At 34.8% G+C, this 19,457-nt stretch overlaps 1 protein-coding gene across 1 annotated transcript in view; it reads right to left on the bottom strand.

The window, feature by feature from the left end:
• LOC145287780 (polycomb protein SCMH1-like) overlaps nucleotides 1–19,457 on the bottom strand; it is a 121,895-nt gene that overhangs the window by 49,481 nt on the left and 52,957 nt on the right. Inside the window, exon 2 of the mRNA XM_080135606.1 lies at nucleotides 10,843–10,914. Coding sequence (XP_079991732.1) covers nucleotides 10,843–10,888 — 46 coding nt within the window. The 5' untranslated portion in view covers nucleotides 10,889–10,914. The remainder of the gene's footprint in view (nucleotides 1–10,842; nucleotides 10,915–19,457) is intronic.

Below are 19,457 nucleotides of genomic sequence, written 5' to 3'. Positions count from 1 at the left end.
TAGATTCTTTATATTGGCCTACTTTAATTGTTTTTGTTTTGTTTTTATGAGGGGGCAAATTTATTCATTTGTTTATTGTTTATTTGGAATTAATGTGGATCCACAAGGATTAAGTGTACAAAAGCTATTAACTGAAAAGATTACAAAGATGCAAGTGGAGCTTACTAACCAGTGGTGTTCAATCTGGAGTACTAGTACGCTCTGCACACTACTAGTACTCCTGCTGATTCTACAGTATTACGATACTGTTTCATTGAGAGGGTTATCTATAGTACTTTAAAAGTCTATAATGTAGGTAAGTTTCGGTCTCATAGTAATTTATAACAATTTTTTTTCTATTAAGACATTTGTCATAGATAAGTGGTCATCACTATTTTCTTTTCTAATAGGTATAACAAACTAGCCTAGAGTTTAGTGTTCAAATATAAGTAAATATGGTAAAATTCTCTCCAATTTTAGATAACTTTCTTTTTTTCAATTATTTTGATAAAATTTGATCTAAACAAAAGTTCTCTTTATAAATGTGCAATTCTTTGTTTTGTGTCAATTTTTTATCCCGCTTACTTCAAGTGAGATTATTTTCAATGACAGGCGATTTATTTCTTTTAATGTTGGTATTATTCATTTAATACACACGATATTTTGGGTTTATACATTAAAAACATTCTCATCTTGAGAGAAGAAAAAGAAAAAAAAAAAAAGGCTCTCTCACCAATAGCCATATTTGCTGCAGGTACAAGGGGGGGGGGGGGTGATCTTGTCCAATCGTCCATGTCAAACTGTTTTAATCGCACTAATCAAATTAGGTTTCAGTCTAACTTTTTCCTTCAGACTAAAGTGGAAATAAAAAAATAAAAAAAAGCTACTCCCCCATCCCTTCTCAATTCACCCCCCCCCTCAAAAAAAAAAGTCTTTTCAAGCAGTAAACGGCTTTAGATAAAAATGAGGGGGAGGAGAGAATACATTCTATTTTACATTTCTGAAAAGTTAAATTAAGTAGTAAAGCTGCAATATATTACAAGTTAGAAAAGCATTTCATCCAAGGCATGAAAATTGTTAAACAAAATGTTTTTACTATAGGCTTTAACCTGTTAACATTAACCACCAACGCGGGGGCGCAGAAATACCTGGATTAGGACCCAGGCGTGGGGAAAACCCTCTCGGTGCTGATGGACCTGTAGATTTTCCCAGGTCATCAGTCTGGGAGAAGGAAAACTCTGAAGCTAAACCTAAGGGGAGGAAGGCCTCTCCAGTCTTGGATGACAACCTTCCTAGAGCTGGTGACTCAAACAAATTACCGGTCTGTAAACCTAAATAAACTGCTTAAGGAGTAGATAGGCACCGTTTATCGCCTGGCTTCCATACTCCTTTTTTGTCTATTAGCTAGGTGTAGAGGTTGAATCACAGGGAGTCAACAAACCTTCAGTGGCCGATCTTGTTTCCTGACTAGGGCAATGAATGCCATTTTTCCCACTCCCGACACATCCCATCCCCTAAACTGGGCACTTGGGAGTGCTTGAATGCCAATACAAGTAAATTGGGTTGACTATCGTCTGATGGGTTGAAGATATCGGATAGACAGTTCCTGGCTGCTGTTCTCGACTGGTAGTACAGGACCCCTAACTCTTTGGTAACGCTTAGAGTGGCTGTTCCATCAACAGTCGTATAATATCAGGTTGTTTGTAGTACCATGTCGCGCATAGAAAGGGACTCTGCCTTCTCCCTTGAGGCTTGCATTTACGAACATCCGTGGGCTTAGAACTAATTTAAATGATATCGAAGCATTTCTCCTAACAAACACCCCGGATATCTTAGCACTAAGTGAGACTAACCTACACTCCTCCATCGCTCTAACTACTTTAACATGCCTGGATATCTCCCACTCTGCCGTAAGGACTCTGACAGACATATGCACGGGCTTGACATATATATTCAGAACACCCTCCCCTTGACTAGAGAAACTAAACTCGAATCGGACAGTAAAGCCTTTATGTGGTTTAGACTTAACATGCAACATAACATTAGCTACTTTTATTTTCTCTATCACTCTCCCTCGACCCAGGACTGTACCCTAATAAACAAAGTCTCTGACAGCATAGATACAGCACTTTCCCTCGAAACTAGTGCACAAGTGCATGTGTTTGGTGACTTCAATGTCCACCACAGCAACTGGCTTGGATTTTCTACTCACACACACACACAGCTGGTATGACGACACATAACTTCTGTATATCTCATTCCATATCACAAATGGTTACATTTCAAACCTGTTTCCCAGACCAGCAAGAACAACACGCATCACTCCTAGATCTATTTCTGACCACAGTTCCCGATGACTGTAACTAATGCCCACAGCCCACTTGGGAACGCCGATCATGCAGTGGTAATAGTTGAAATAGCCCTAAACTTTAGAGCCAAAACTGAAGAGCCACTGCTCAAAACAACGAGATATTATAAAAAGGCTGACTGGGAAGCCATCAGGGATCTTATCAGGGGACGCCCCATGGCAAAATATCTTTTCACTTCCTGCTGAACAGTGCGCAAATGAGACCACTGAATGGTTCAAAACTGCAATCGAAGCACATGTTCCCACATGGAAATTTTATAGCAAGCCTCACTCTCCCCAATGGTTTGCTTCTACTTGTGCAGCCGCCATCGCGCAAAGGCAGCATGCATACCGCAGATTTAACCGGCACAAGTCCAGTTCAAACAGGCAGAAGTATATAGAAGCCAGAAGTAACTGTAAGAAAGAAATAGCGACAGCTAAGGGAGAATTTACTGAAACCACCAAAAAACGCATCAAAGCACAAAAATTAGGGACCTGCGACTTCTGGAAAATCTACAACAGTGTAGTAAATAATGGGCAATCAACAATCTCCCCACTATCCAACAATCATGAGGTTGTTTGCTCTGCAACTGAGAAGGCTAACATGCTTGCCAGTCGGTTTGCCTCCAACTCCACACTGGACCCTGCCAACCACCCCCTCCCCGACTTTCTTTGCGGACAGACGCCACATTAAACGATCTGAAAATCACCCCTTCTCAGGTGCATGCTATCATAAGAAATCTTGACACTATAAAAGCATGTGGACCTGATCTCATCCCGGCTGTGCTATTAAAAAAGTGCTCCGCCGAAGTAGCTCCAGTTCTCTCCAAACCTTACAACAAATGCCTTAATGAATCTTGCTTTCCTGCCTGCTGGAAAACTGCTTCTGTAGTACCAGTTTTCAAGAATTCTGGCAAAAGAACTGACCCAGTAAATTATCGCCCCATTAGCCTCCTCTCATTTTTCGCCAAAATATTTGAGACAATAATTAACCAAACTCTAGTCCATCACCTTACAGATGGCAAACCTCTGACTGCCCAACAATATGGATTTAGACAAGCCCATTCAACAGCAGATATCCTAACTAATCTCAGAACGTATATACTAGTCACTGGACAAAGTGGGGGAGGTTAGAGCGGTAGCTCTAGATATATCTAATGCTTTTGACAGGGTATGGCATGAAGGTCTTCTCAGGAAAATCAGATCATATGGTATCACTGGAAGAATACATGACATAATTAAATCCTTCTTAGATAAGAGAAAAATCCAAGTTGTCCTCGACGGTCGTACATCTAAACAATATGATATAAATGCAGGAGTGCCTCAGGGGTCTATCCTGGGACCTCTGTTATTCCTAATATTCATAAATGACCTTCCTGAAAAAAATTGCCTGTGAGATGGGTATATATGCTGACAACACCACACTCTATAACAGACACGACAGGAAAACAAATGAACACATATCTAAAGAAATGGCAGAAGCACTAGAGGATGATCTCCGATCTGTAGTGGAATGGGGACATAAATGGATGGTCACATTCAATGCTGCCAAGACAAAACTCGTTTCCTTCAATAATTACAAGAAACCTTCTCCACCACCAATAGCAATGGCCAAGGACTCTTTATCTGAAAGTACATCCTTTAAACTCCTCGGCCTAACGCTCTCAGGAAACATTAGTTGGAACAATTACATCGAGAGTATCGCCAGGACCGCTGCGAAGAAGGTAGGTTCTCTCTACCATGCTAGAAAGATACTAACACCCGAAAGTATCCTATACCTCTTTAAGGCCACCATTCGCCCATGTATGGAGTATTGTTGTCATATTTGGACTGGTGCATCTACCACTAGTCTCTTGCTCCTAAACAAGGTTCAAAAGAGAGTCGCCAATCTGATAGGTCCTGAACTGTCATCTAAACTTCAGCCCCTGTCCCATCGACAAAATGTTGCATCCCTCTGCCTTTTCTACAAGTACTTTAATGGTGAAAATAAATACCACCCCTTCACAGCAGAGATCCCTAGATATACGAGAGCCTTCTACTCCAGTAGTTTCTTCCGCAGGACAGCTAAACTTTGGAATTCCCTGCTTCTCCAACTGTACTGACATGCAGAAGTTCAAGTGCAGAATGAACCGACATCTTGCTGCCCAACTCCCTACACAGTACTCCTGATGTCCATGTCCCTGATAGTAGCCCCCTACAACAAAGTGGCAATATGCTTTGTTTGGGGTGAAAATGTAATAAAAAAGTACAAGATTCAATTTGAAATTTATTTAGCTTCAAAGTGCACTTTTTTACAAAGTAAGGTATAAAAATTTAATTTAAATTGAATCAAACAATTATCTTGGATTTATTTTATGTAATGTACATTCTGTTGCACTTTAAAAAAAAAAAATCATTGAAAATTATATATCTATATCATTAATTGCTAGATGAAAGATAATGTTTTTAAATTGCAACAAAATGTACATTACATAAAATAAATCCAAGCTAATTTTTTGATTCAATTTAAATTAAATTTTTATACCTTACTTTGTAAAATTTATTAAAAGTGCACTTTAAAGATAAATAAATTTCAAGTTGAATCTTGTACCTTTATTTTTAAAGTCTATAGTAAAAACATTTTGTTTAACAATTTTCATGCCTTCGATGAAATGCTTTTCTAACTTGTATCTTATCTTTTTAAGATTATATTTTAAAACTCTCCTCTATTTCAGTTTGTATTTCTCCTCACACCACAACTCATTTTTGCAACCCCCTCTTTGTATTATTACAGGTCTGAATATTCTGTTTCAGTCTGTATTTCTCCTCACACCACAACTCATTTTTGCAACCCTCTCTTTGTAATACAAGTCTGAATAATGAGAAACATATTTCATATAGGTTTCATTAACAAATATTCAGTACATAACGAGAAAATAGATGAAAATTTCAAAAGGAGTGTATAACTGGTTACGGTCAATAGTAGTCCTCGCCAGCGAAAGTCTTTGTTATTGTTATTCTATTATTATTTAAAACATTTTGTGTCCTGCTCTTTCGTGCGAGGACTAATACATACACAGAGACAGATGGATAGAGAGTTTATGGACTGGTTTCTTCTGTGAAATGTAACTACTTTTTAAGTCACCCATCATTTGTCCGAAACATTTGTATGTTCAGTGTAGCAACATTGTAATTTTTTTTTTTTTTTTTATATATATATATATATATTAATAAAAAATATATATTGCTCTTAAAAACCTTGTTTAAATTCATTAGTTGCCACTCTTGAATACCTATAACTTGGTGCATATCTATATATCTATAAAAGTGAACGTGTCTGCTGTCTGTGTACATTTCCTCATGCAATAACTGTCAATTTTTAGTCTACAGACTCGAAATTTGATATAGAGGGTACTGAGATTTGGGAATATCCATGTGATCGGTTTTCGGCCAGAAATTTGGCTGTTATGGGGTCAAAGTTCAACGATTTGACTTTTGAGAACTCTACCAAACTCCAACAATTTTGGGTCTACACACTTGAAATTTTAGATATAGGTTCCTTGGACATGAATCCAACTTAATAACTTGATTTGAGCCCAAAACAATAAATTTTAAGGGGTCATAATAGGGGTTAAAGTTTAAAAAAATTGACTTTTTATTTTTGCTCAGCATACACCTCCAAACACCCGGGCACCCATGCTAATATATATAACAGTTCCGACCGGCTTTGCTCGGGCCCTATGTACTGTTCATAAGTTTATGTGCATATGTATATATATTAAAAAGTGTGAATATGTAAAGTAATGCCTTTCTGTATAATAGTCTTCCTTAACTACCATAGACAAAAGACAGACATTTTCACTCTTATAGATATATAGATAGATTGGATGCAATATATAGTAAGGATTTAAAAAGTATTAAAAAAAAAAAAAAAGACCCATGCGCCACCACCGAGAATCGAAACCAAAACGTTCAGCTCAGGATTTATTTTGCCTCTGCCATCAATGACTGGGCTATGAAAACATCTTTACTGCAAGGCTAAAAATTAAAACATGAACCAATAGCTATCACGTGATGCATTCATAATGCCGGCGTTCGACTTTTTTTTTTTTTTTTTTTTTTAATTTTCACTTTTGCACCCATTTTTCCATGCTAAAACCCAAATATAAAGTTTTGCATGGATTCAAATACCTTACATATGAAGTTTCATGTCTGTAGACCAAGAACTCTAAGAGTTTGGTAGGCAAAATTTGTTAAACAAAAATATATACATATACATAAATATATATGGAAATAATTTTGTGTTTACTATAAACTTTTTCACAAATATTATGCAAGTATAAATCATGTAGAATATCTGCATGAATATAATTACACGTAATAGTTAACTAAAGATGATCATCCCATTAGAAAACCGAAAAAACTAATAGGGAATTAATTAAAATGAATGTTTAAAAGAATATGCAAATTAGTTAGATTTTTTGCTAGTGAATGCAATTCCACAACCCATATGTAAGATTTTTTTTTTTTTATATATGAATATACACACAAAAGAAAATCGAATTTATAAGAGTATAGATAAAAAAAAATGGGGGCGGGGGTTATAAATGAACTAAAGGGTCATTTAAATAAGTTTCAATTTATGCTGATTTCACATTTATTATAGCACCAATACTCTTGATTATTATATTGTACCCAATATACAGTAGTGATTTCAAAAGTAAAAAAAAAAGATTGACTTGGATGGCATCAACTAGAATCAAAATCTAAACATTTCACTCTTCGATAGTATCCACTACCATATGACATAAGTATAGATGGATATCAAAACTTGAAAACTTAACACAGCTTAACATATAAATGTATATTTGCATAGGCATAAAGGAGCACTTTAAGTCAACTTACGCCTGCCAAGTTCTAATTTTTACCCCATAGCAGCTATTTTTATCGGCTAAAAGCTAAACAGAGTTGTTCCACAGGTCCGAATCCCCTATATATCAAGTTTCAACTCTGTAGACCAAAAACTGACAGAGTAATTTGGTAGAGACCATTCGGCACACACACATATAGGCAAGGTCACTTTGTATATTAGATTAGTAATAGTATACTTTATCAGGTCAGTTTGTTTCTTTTAGAGAAAGCTGAATAAATAAAGACCTGGCCAAAGAGTTCATTTCTAAAAGCCAACACGGACTAGCACATAAAATGGACATCAAACTAAATTTGACAACTTTTATCGTCAAAATTGTTCGGCTGCATTTCCCATGCCAACCAGGATACACTATACTGATAACATATATACACAAAACCATAAATTATACGGACTTATGGCAGTTGGGGTGAAAACCAATCTTTAAAGCAGAAAAAAAAAAATAAGTAAAAAAACAAATAAAAATGTCATTACTTCATGAATGTTGTTTTTTTTTTTTGTTTTTTTTTACATAGGAATCACCACTTATCAAGGCCCGGAGGCCACTCGAGGATAAGGGTTAATGGGTATACATTAGTCAATAGGATTATACCATAAGTAGTACAAATTTTGTAAATTGGATTACTTAGTGGAACGGTTCAAGAATTTGTTTACGTTGGACTTGAAGACAATCAGATTGTAGTCAGCTGGAAAGCAGGCAAACGGAAGAGATTTCCTCAGGCGTGCAGTTCTAAGAAAGAAGCTTTGTTCATGGAATCTACGTTTAGGTTTAGGCACAGATAAAGAGTGTGGGAAATTATTGATAGTGGTTTAAAAATTAAAATTATTTACAAATGTAATAATTAAAAGAATACAACATTTAATACTTATAACTTAGAAAAAAATGAATAAATAAAATAAAAATATTTGTGTAGGAACAGGAGTTTCTTGGGCTTTTAATTTTTCTAAGCCCATGTACAGAGCTTTAAACATATAATGATCGTTTTTTTTTTATATCGTTATCTTTAAGCAAGAGTAGATGTGTGGGTGTGTGGGTGGGTGTGTGTGTGTGTGTGTGTGTGTGTGTGTGTGTGTGTGTGTGTGTAACCTATAATTTTAGAAACTCAGTACAACAGAGGATTTTCTTTAAAAAAATAAACATTTGTTTATAATCAAATTTTCAGTGATGTAACACCATCAGAAATAGCACTCGTTTGTATTTCTTTCTACATTATTTCTTGTGGAATGTAGTCACCAGAAAAGTCTGTATATTGTTTTAATGGTCAGATTTTCAAACATTAAACCAGGAGAAAGTCACGCGGTCATGTGAAATGAATAAAGTAATTTTTTTTTCACTATGTAAGCATTGTTTAAATTTAATTCAATGCTTACATAAAAGGAAAAATTTTTAATATATACATATTTTTATTTTTTAGCAATAACTTTAACAATTGAATGAGTTACATCCCTTCCCCAAGTCTTAGAGAATTGTCCCTAATTACATCAGCATGAGTAATGGAAGGTAACTCTGCAAAGCTCAAGGGAGCTACTAATATCAATAATAAAGTTATCACTAAAAAATATTACAACAGGAATTGATAAGCAATAAATTAGCGGGAATCTTGGGTTTACTTTCGGCAACCGTATAACTCTTGTCTCCCTTATTTTGTCCCTTAGTTCTCGTGTTCCCAGGAGCAATGTTTCTGACAAAAGGAAAGAATTGCTGTTTTCTGGGTCAGAATCTATTCGATCTAACATTTATCATTAGCAAGTTTTTGACCTTTAAGTATTTTTTTTTTTTCTTTTTTTAGCTCCTTACATCAAGTGACTTCATGTCTTGTCTGGAGCGATTTCCATAAACAAAAAATAAACTCAGACAGATGGTTCTTAGCATAACGGTTAACACACCCGATTATAAGTTCAGTAGTTGTAGGTTCAAATCCTGTCATAGTAAGATACTTTGATGGTTCGTAGTGATGGTAAAACATGTATTCATGAATGTGTGTGTATGTATGACCTTGTCTATGTGCATGCAGAATGGTCTATAACAAACTGTCAATTTTTGGTATACAAACTTGAAACTTGATATAGAGAGGATTCAGACCTATGGAATAAATAACTACTAAGAGGTCAAAATTGAACTTGGCAGGCATAAGTTGAATAAATATTAAATATACATTTATACGTTTAACTCCTTTGAGTTTCATATTTTCTTTAGTTTTTACATTCATATAAACTTAGCTCAGATGGTAATGAATAAGACTGGAGAGCTACAAGTTTTGATATTAATTCTAGCTGATGGTAACAAAGTTATATTTAATAGCTTTTTTTTTAAATTGGAATCACTATATATTGGGCACAATATAATAAATCAATAGAGTATTGGTTCTATAATAATAAATATGAAATCTGTATAAATTAAAATATATTTAAGCATATTTTATGACTGGGCAACCTGCTAGTATATATATATATATATATATATATATATATATATATATATATATATATATATATATATATATTACACATACACACACCCGTTGGAAATTGTTAAACTTGGAATAAAAAAAAAAAATTATGCAAGTCCTCCATTGGAAAATTATATTGTCAGCAAATTTTATATATATATATATATATATATATATATATATATACATACATACACACACACACTAAAACTTGCTGCTATGGTTTCAAATGATCTAAAATAACAGCAAGGGGAGACTTGATTCCAAATATTTCTCATATGTTATATCTTCCCTCTTTTGGAAACAGGGTACAATTATGATTATCTCCAGTATCAAATAATCCTTATACACTGAAATTTACTTTATGCCATGGAAACCAAAAGAGGAGAGATATAACATGAGAAATATTTGGAATCAAGTCTTTCTTTGCAGTTATTTCAGATTATTTGAAACCATAGCAAATTTTAGGGAACTATATAATATATATATACACACACACACACTAGAACCCTGGGATAGTTTTTGTTTTTCAGGTTATAATGCGGCATACAATGTTTTTTTGGCCCCTTGTTACGGCATTTGTCCCACCTTACGATGTTATTTATAATGTTATTTGATTATATACATGTGTATATAATACACATGTATATAATCAAATAACATTATAAATACTGTACTGTACTGTACTTTGTTACTAATTTTTAATGCCGTATCCCGGGGTTCTACTGAGTATATATATATATATATATATATATATATATATACATACATACACACACACACACATATACTGGTAGCCATATTGAAACGTTTATATCTTTGGTTCTATGGGACGAAATTAAAAGAAAATCTGCAGGCTTTTTGAAGATAATACTATTCTATGGTTAAACTTTTATGACAATTGATAAAAAAGAACCTATATTTTCAAACCAATAAAATATGACTAAATTTGTCATTATATATATATATATATATATATATATATATATATATATATGTGTGTGTGTCCTGGCAGGCAACTTCAGTTGTCTCCCCTGTGGCCTTGCCATATCACTAATATATACAAACACACACAATTCCCATAGAGAATTAAATAAGTATAAATTTTACATAGATTTTTTTTCTTCTAAAGAATTCAATAATCTCAATCGACTTACCTGGATAATCATACTGGTACGATGATCCTTTAGAACTCGAAGCCATTGTGGTATCCCTTGAACTGGAAATACCTGGAAGAATACAAATTTAAATAAGTCCAATAAGTATTTGTTCATAAATTTTGTGCGAGTGTGTGTGGGGGGGGGGGGTCTAGTAATTATCAACTTTCTTCAGTTGAGTCTTGTTGAACTGTAGAACCTCTACAGAATTTTAAAAAAAAAAAGAAAAAAAAAGACATCTACATTTAATCCACGGGGACAGATTGTTTTCGTTCCATCAGCTATGACCAGATAGAAATCTTAATTCTTAATTATATTTTTAATTTCACCTTTGCTGAGAATTAAACCTTTAACTCCCAGAAGACTATCACTTAAAACTGGTTATTACTGAGCACTATTTGTTGCACCACGGGTTCAGGTCTACATTTGTGAATGAAATAAAGGGTTTACTTGGAAATTCTGTTTGACTTCTTCACTTCTGAACATGATTGAAAATTACATTGATTGAAACATGAGAATAATCCAAATTATCAATCTCAAAAATTCTGAAAGGTAATTTTTTTGTTTTAGTTTTTAGGAGTGTATTTGTTATTTTATTCATTAAATCTATATAAGAAAAAAAAATTGTTTAAATAAGGAGCAAAAATAGCTAAAGAGGTTAAGTTTCCCAACCTGTGGGCCACAACTGTGTTTGTAGAGAAGACGGTTGTGCAAAATACAAATTAGATGATGTGCTACTGATTACTAAAAACTAATTTAAAATTATCTAAAAAAATGTTTAGTGAAATATTCATATTAGTTAGCAAATTCAAATTAAAAGACTGTGTATGTGTAGGAGATAAGGAGGCAGGAAGTCATTCTTTGATAAAAGAAAAATCTCCTCTACCCATCATAGAATGTTTTAAGTCTTAGCTAGTGACCAAATTTATGGAGTGTTTTTGATTTTCGTAACAGAGGATCTTTAAAATCTACCAAAAATCAGGTAATTATCTAATCAATACAAAATTTTCACCAATTATTTAAGTAAAGAATGCACTTTATAGGGGGGATACTTTTTTTTTTTTTATTCGTTGTATAAATATATTTTTGTGGACTTCATACTCCCTTCCTCATTTGTCCCTTGTTCGATCCCTTAAAATCCAAGCAATCCACTAAGCACACACTAATTTTGTGGTAGGAGAGTAAACGAATGTAGAAAGAAAAAAAAATTAAAAGAAATTTCACAGGATGCCTTTGATATCGAAGATTGAAATCCGAAATTTGAATGTGTTTAATTTTTTTTATCTTTTGCGTTTTGAAGTGCGAGATTCATTGAATATGTTATCAACAATTATTATCTTTCAGATGAGGATAAAAAAAATATTTAAAAAAAAAAAAAAAAACGCTAAAATAGGCATACTTTTAAATCTTTAAAAATAAATTAAAAATGTTATCTTAGAATGCGTAAACTTTCCACGTACCAGTACATAAAACAAAACTATTTGATTTCATGACTCATGGTTTCCAATCCAGATTTTCTTAAAAAAGTTAACGTCTCCCCACTCCCCTCATCACTACGTAATACATTGCTTTTAGCTCGTAAAGAAAAATTCATTCTTATCGCCTATACAAACTTTTTTTTTTTTTACACACAAAGGAGTCACTACTTATCAAGGCCCGGAGGCCACTCGGGGACAAGGGTTGGTTGGTTGTTTTACGGCATATCAACCCTTTTCGGGTTATTTTAATGCCGAATCCAAAGATTTTGAAGGAAAAAATTTTTAATAGAATATATTTGTTGTTTTTAAGTCTGTTTCTATTCAACCCATAGTTGGAACCCTAACAGGTACTACCACTCTGGGTCAGAGTGGATCTGGGAGCAATGGTAATTAAAGGGTGGCTCCACACTCCCTAAAGCCCACAAGCTGGGGCCTTACCATTGGATATAGTTTAAGGTCATATCCAGGACCCCCATTGAGGGACTTTTACCCTCTGCAGGGGGGCAGTCGGTGTATTCTAATGCCCCACCGACAGGGCCAGGAGATCACTAGGGGACAAGGGTTAATAAGTGTACAGTGTTCAATGGGACAATGTCGTAATAATTGTTAGTAGTGGAAATTTGGTAAATTGAATTACTTAAGGGGAACGGCTCGTCAAGAACTTGTTTACGTTGGACTTGAAGACAATCATATTATAGTCAGCTAGAAAGCAGGCAAAAAGGAAGAGAGTTCCACAAGTGTGCAGTTCTAAGAAAGAAACTTTGTTCATGGAATCTACGATTAGGTTTAGGCACAGATAAAGAGTGGAGGAAATTATGGATAGTGTTTTTAATCACATTATGTTATCATACGTTAATCTATGCTATTTTGATATTTCTTCCTAAGGCCTCACCCAGGTAACACCGGGTAAATACAGCTAGCTTTTAAATAAAGTTAATGCCCTACAATTGCATACAAAAATATCTGCCCAAAACCATGAAGGGTTGAAACCCCTCAAAAGGGATAAAGACATCAGTTTCAATCAGGTAAAAGAGAAACTAATAATTTGATTATTACTAGGGCGTTCACAATTCTAGCAATTAGCCGAAATATTCGTGGAGAGGGACATGCAATCGTATTCAAACCATTTCCCTTGCTTATATGTATCAGTACTAGCATTTATACTTGAGCCTTTGGGGGCATACAATCAAGGCAATTATACGAATGTTATGGTATCTTTATCAAATTTTTACATGCATTTAATATACAGATTATTAGGTTTAATTATGGTTTATCAACACTTGATAAACTGTAATTGTGTTAAAATGTTCACTTGTTCTTTATATCAAGCACGTCCGACACTATATCATATACAGGGCTCTATACTGCGAGTGAAACAGTCGCATTTGCGAGTGATTTTTCAAAGTGGCGACTAGAAATAATGAAACGCTCATCTTTTGACGATTATATTTTTCACTGACAATCTTCCAAGGCTCATTACTGTGTGAAAAATCTTAACATTTTTTTTTTTTTTTTTAATAAAACGAGCAAAGTCAAATTATTTAAATAAAAGGTTTAACAAAACAGTATACTTTTTTTTTTTAACAAAGGTTGTTAAAAATAAATAAATAAATAAAAAACATCCGAGGAAATTCGAATTTTCATACCTTCAAGTATCAACATAAAATTTGTTATATATTTAGAATTACACTTATTTAAAAAAAAAAAAAAAAAAAAAAGCACACACAGAAAAATTCTTTATACTCGGCACAGGAAGAAGAGGTCATATTCTAAAAATCATATGGGTTTGATTAGTAACGTTTCTATTTGGCTAATAATAAATTTGATAGTCCTGATATAAAAATTCTCAAGAAGATCCATCAACACACACTCGCACACAATGTGAACAAAGAATTTGTTTTCTTGGACTTAAATCTAGAGATGCATTTACAGAAGATCAAGAAAAAGGTAAATATTTGTTATTTATTCATTTACTTATTTTGTTCTCAATTTTCATTAATTTATAACATATCCATAATACATATCGTCTATTGTTTTCTTGGTTTTAGTTTGGATGGACGAGACATAAAACGGTCAGCTAGTTGCGACTTTATTTTCGCCCTTCCTAGCTTGGTTCTCTAAGAATTAAGAATGATCGTCTTTGTTTATTCATAGACGTGATGAAATTGCGTGTTTATTATTTGTATGTACAGAATTTCATCTTAGAGTAATTAACCGAATTTAAATTAATTTTAGAGCACACAAGTCCACAGTTCAACCTAAATGAAAGCATTCAACTTTTTTTTTTTTTTAATAATAAAAAAAATAAACGTTGTTAAACAATTTTCAGTGATTAATGTGAAATCATTAGCATTACAAAGCTGATTTCGCAAGTTTGAATTATTGTGGGGTTATCTGCCATTGTTTTCAAGACGGTGACACAAGAGTCTTTTTTTTATTTTTTTTTTTTTTTTAACTTGCTCATGAAGCTTGATTTCCTTAGTTAAAAATAAAACTACTTAATTTACTTGATTGTTGGAATATGGCTTTGCGCCATGATGGGTTTGACGTACATCATACAGATTTTTCTGTATTTTGTCTTTTTAATTAGGTTGAATTCTGAACAAGAACCCATTTTAATACACAACAACTAGTCGTAAAGGGTCTAAATTATGTTACATTTAGTTTTAGTTTCATACAGAAATGAATAAAAAAGAAAAGTGGGGGGGGTAACATTTTAAGAAAATTCAGATACCTTCGACTGTTGTGAAATTTTAACAATTTAGAGATAAAGCTGTCCATTTGGAGCGAATTATCTGCATATAAATTTATTGCTCCATCGGCAAACATTATGAAATCAGTATTTTACAATCTGCAATTTTAATGGGATTTTTTTTTAAAGATCAGTTATGCCCCTTCCCCACCTAATTTGACAGAAAAATGCTATTTAAAATTTCTTTTAAAACAAAAAAGAAAAAGCGTTTTCGTTTTGTTTTTTTTTTGTTTTTTTTGTTTTTTTTAATAAACATTGAATACCAAGACTACCATTGGTAATGCACTCTCAAACTATCTCCTCCTGAACATTGTTTTGTGGGGGGGAAATCCAGCTCCCCAAAAAGAGGCACTCTTGATTTGGGGGGAATGAAATGGTCTCAGTCATGAAGGATTTTTCCTCCGAAGACCGAAAAGCTGAAGTGTAGCATCAGAACAGATACTACGAGGGGCGTACAATACGTAATGCCCCTGACCCACTTACAGTTGTCTGATCTAGCTGAAAGTTTGCATGTGCAATGATTTATATCTCTACGGGTTATGTGGAAAATTACAGCTCTGAACTAATTGTGGTTTCTGTTTTACAGGTGTTTGAACTGAGTCAGGTGTGAAATGGAGCCTGTTGAATGTCGTGCAGTGATCCGGTTTTTGTATTTGAAAGGACGCACGCCACAGGAGACTTTTGATGAAACGAAAGAAACTTATGGTGATAATGCTCCATCATATGACCTTGTAAAACGCTGGCATCGTGAATTCAAACATGGCCGGAAGTCTGTGGAAACAGCTCCCAGATCTGGTCGCCCCCCCCCCTTCTGCCATTGATGAGGCATCTGTCAGTCAAGTTGAGGCTGCCATTTTGGAAGATCGACACATTACTATTTGCTAAATAGCCCAAGATGTCAAGATTAGTACAGGGTCTGTGGAAACTATCATTTATGACCATTTGCATATGCATAAGGTGTCTGCCAGATGGATTCCCAGGTTGCTCACACCATTACGGAAGCGAGAACGCGTCGAGTGCTCGAGGATGAATTTGGAGATGTGCCCAAAAGATGAGTCAAAGTTTTTCAAAAGACTGATTACACAGGATGAAACCTGGGTCCATATCTATGATCCAAAGACCAAAGCCCAGTCAATGCAGTGGAAGCACTTGAACTCACCACCTCCAAAGAAGGCAAAGGTGCAGCCCTCCACTGGCAAGGTCATGCTCACAGTCTTCTGGGACCAGGACGAAGTAGTGATGACAGATTTCCTCACAAAGGGTACCACAATTACAGGAGCCTATTATGCTTCACTTTTGAGGAAATTAAGGGAAGTTATCAAAATCAAGAGGCGGGGCAAGATCAGCAAAGGTACCCTCCTCCTGCAGGACAACGCTCCGGTCCACAACTCGCATGTCACCAGATCAGAAGCACGGGCATGTGGTTATGAAATCCTCCCCCATCCTCCCTATTCTCCCGACCTTGCACCCTCTGACTTTCACCTCTTCCCAGCCATGAAGTTGTTTTTGAAAGGAAAGCGTTTCCCAGATGATGCAGCCTTGATTTCTGAAATCATGTCATGGTTAGAGGACCAACCTGGAGTGTTCTACAAAAACGGTCTCCAGAGCTGCATCAAACGATGGGAGAAATGCATAAGTCTGGGTGGTTCCTATATAGAGAAAGACTAATAACTGTGCCAAGTTTCGTTGCTCTAATGCTATGGGAAGTGGGGCAGGGGCATTACTTATTGCACACCCCTCATATACCGATTTTGGCCTCATATATGATGATTAACAAGCGAATCATACTAAGGGTTCGAAATAAACTATCCCCTCCTGAAGATTTTTTTTTAAAACAAATCTATTAACTTACTAGCATGGGTGCCTGGCGTTGCCCGATTGTTTGGAGGTGTGTGTTGAGAAAAAGAAAGTGGTAGTAGAAAGGCAGGCTCGAACCCGTACTGCGAAGGAGGCAGAGAACAAAAAAAACAAAAAAAAACTGATATCTTTGCTGTTAGGACCACCGCCAAACTGGAAGTGACATAGGTTTAAATTAAGGCTAGACAATCGAAAAGAGGGGATGACTTTCGAAAGTATCGGTGGAAAAAGCAACCCCTCCCTGTAGAAAAGTGCCCAGTTGAGGGTAAAGAAATTAATGGTTTTAGCCAATTTTTTCAGTATTTGTCTTCTAAAGGGTCGAGCTTCAAAACAATACTGATCTTGTGAAAATTCGTCGCTTCTGTCAAAAGTTTTAGGCAGACACGCAAACATACATTTATATATTGGTAGCTCAAATTTTCGACCCAAACCGATTAAAAAGCTTGCCCGATCTCTGAATACCCTTTATGTAAAATTTGTAAGGTTTAGACCAGAAATTGTCTGAGTAATATGGTAGAGACTGCAGAGGTCAAACTTTTTAAAACTTTGACCCCTTTCAATTGTTTATATCCAAAATTGGTGGAGGAGTTTGGTAGATAGTAATTGTCTGTATTTTTGAGATGAGTTGTTTTCATTGATTGAGATTGTCGGACTGACTTCCTCATCTTGGTTGTTATTGTCACAATGTTTCGGCCGTTTTGCCCTCCGGCCTTCGTCAGGTGAACGGTTTGTTAGGAGTCTCGAACCCAACCCTTTATTATTATTACGGGGGTACCGTGTTCGGACTCCAGCTAGGCTTTGGGACATAGTTGCTGATTCTCTGTTTTTCAATGTTACTTTTTCACTGCCTTCGTTCAGGATTGAACTCAGCACCTTTGGGTAACTGTAAACTTTGATACAACGTCTAGGACCATTCGGCCATATGTCCTAGTGACATTGAAAAACAGAGAATCAGCAACTATGTCCCAAAGCCTAGCTGGAGTCCGAACACTGTACCCCCGTAATAATAATAAAGGGTTGGGTTCGAGACTCCTAACAAACCGTTCACCTGACGAAGGCCGGAGGGCAAAACGGCCGAAACGTTGTGACGAGTTTGGTAGAGTTCTTAAAGGTCAAATCATTGAACTTTGACCCCTTAACAGTCAAATTTCCGGCCGAAAACGGATTACAAAGATTTTCCCAAATCTCAGTACCCTGTACATCAAATTTCGAGTCTGTATACAGACATATACAGACAAACACTTCCACTTTTATAGATATGTAGATTAAGTTTAACATGTGATCACTTATTGCGAGAAAAGGAAACTTAATTGGAAGAAAAAAAATTAAAATTTCCTCAGCCTAGGAGATCTTCTGAGGGAAGGACAGAAAAGATAAAGTGTAATATCAGAACGGATACTACACTTCGCTCCTAGCTAAAAAGCTAAGGTTGAGTCAATCGTATAAAAATCAAACAAAATAATCGAATTTATAAAAAGAAATCTCAAAAACTTTGCACTTTATCTGAATGAGTAACGAAAAGAAATAAAAACCAATAAGCAAGAAGTGCACTAGTGTTAAAATGTCGACTCCTGATAAATACATGTCATTTAAATTTGGTTTTATATCATTCCTATTTACTTGCCTTCCCACAAGGGCAGAGTTAGACACAAGCTCCCCAAAAAGAGGCACTCTTTATAGGGGGAAAAAAATTGTCTCAGTCATGAAGGATTTCTCCTCCACGGACCGAGGACCAAAAAAGTGAAGTGTAGCATCAGAACAGATATTACACTGATTTTGGCCTCAAGGCGGACAACCTATATATGATGATTAAGAAGCGAATCATTAAGGCTTTGAAATAAATTCAAATAGCAAAATGCTGCCCCTAAATATATAAATTCCTGTATTTTTTTTTTTTTTTTTTGTTAGACAAAGTGAATCAAGTGCACATCCAGAAATAAACAAGAGAAGGAGGAGTCAGAGGTCAAGGTGATTACAAAAAAAACATCAAATTATTTACTCAGATTAAACTCACATGCTGAATTTGGAGATACTGTATCACTCGCTTGACTTTTTTCTTTATTAATTAATACTTACAATTACTTTATGCACACAGGAAAACGAGCCATTAAAAAAAAAAAAAAATGGTAAAATTGTAGTTAACAGAGAAATTAAGTAGATGGAAATGCAACTAATAACTTTAACCGAAGGCATTAATTTTCTACTGACTCTTATATTTTTAAATCATTTATTATTGTTGACTTCTTAAAACAAATTTTTAAAATGGCAGTCGATATTTTGGAAATGGTCGCTTAATTTCATCTGAAAAGATAATAAAAAGAAACTTACCCTACCACGAATTCTAATTCAAGGATGAGGAAGTGCTTACCACTGATTAAATGGTAGGGTATTTTGTTTTGTTGATATTGTTAAAGAATAAAGCTCCAACAACAGAGTCAAGCAGACATTTTGTTTCTCCCGTGCCATCCTAAAGAGCTTTGCACAAAATTTAATTAAGAAAAAAAAAAGGTTTAAATTAAAAGAAAAAA

The sequence above is a fragment of the Euprymna scolopes genome, chromosome 11, assembly GCF_053919585.1.
Source record: "Euprymna scolopes isolate OS-2025 chromosome 11, ASM5391958v1, whole genome shotgun sequence".
NCBI lineage: Eukaryota > Metazoa > Mollusca > Cephalopoda > Sepiida > Sepiolidae > Euprymna > Euprymna scolopes.
This window is presented reverse-complemented; position numbering and strand designations above follow the sequence as displayed.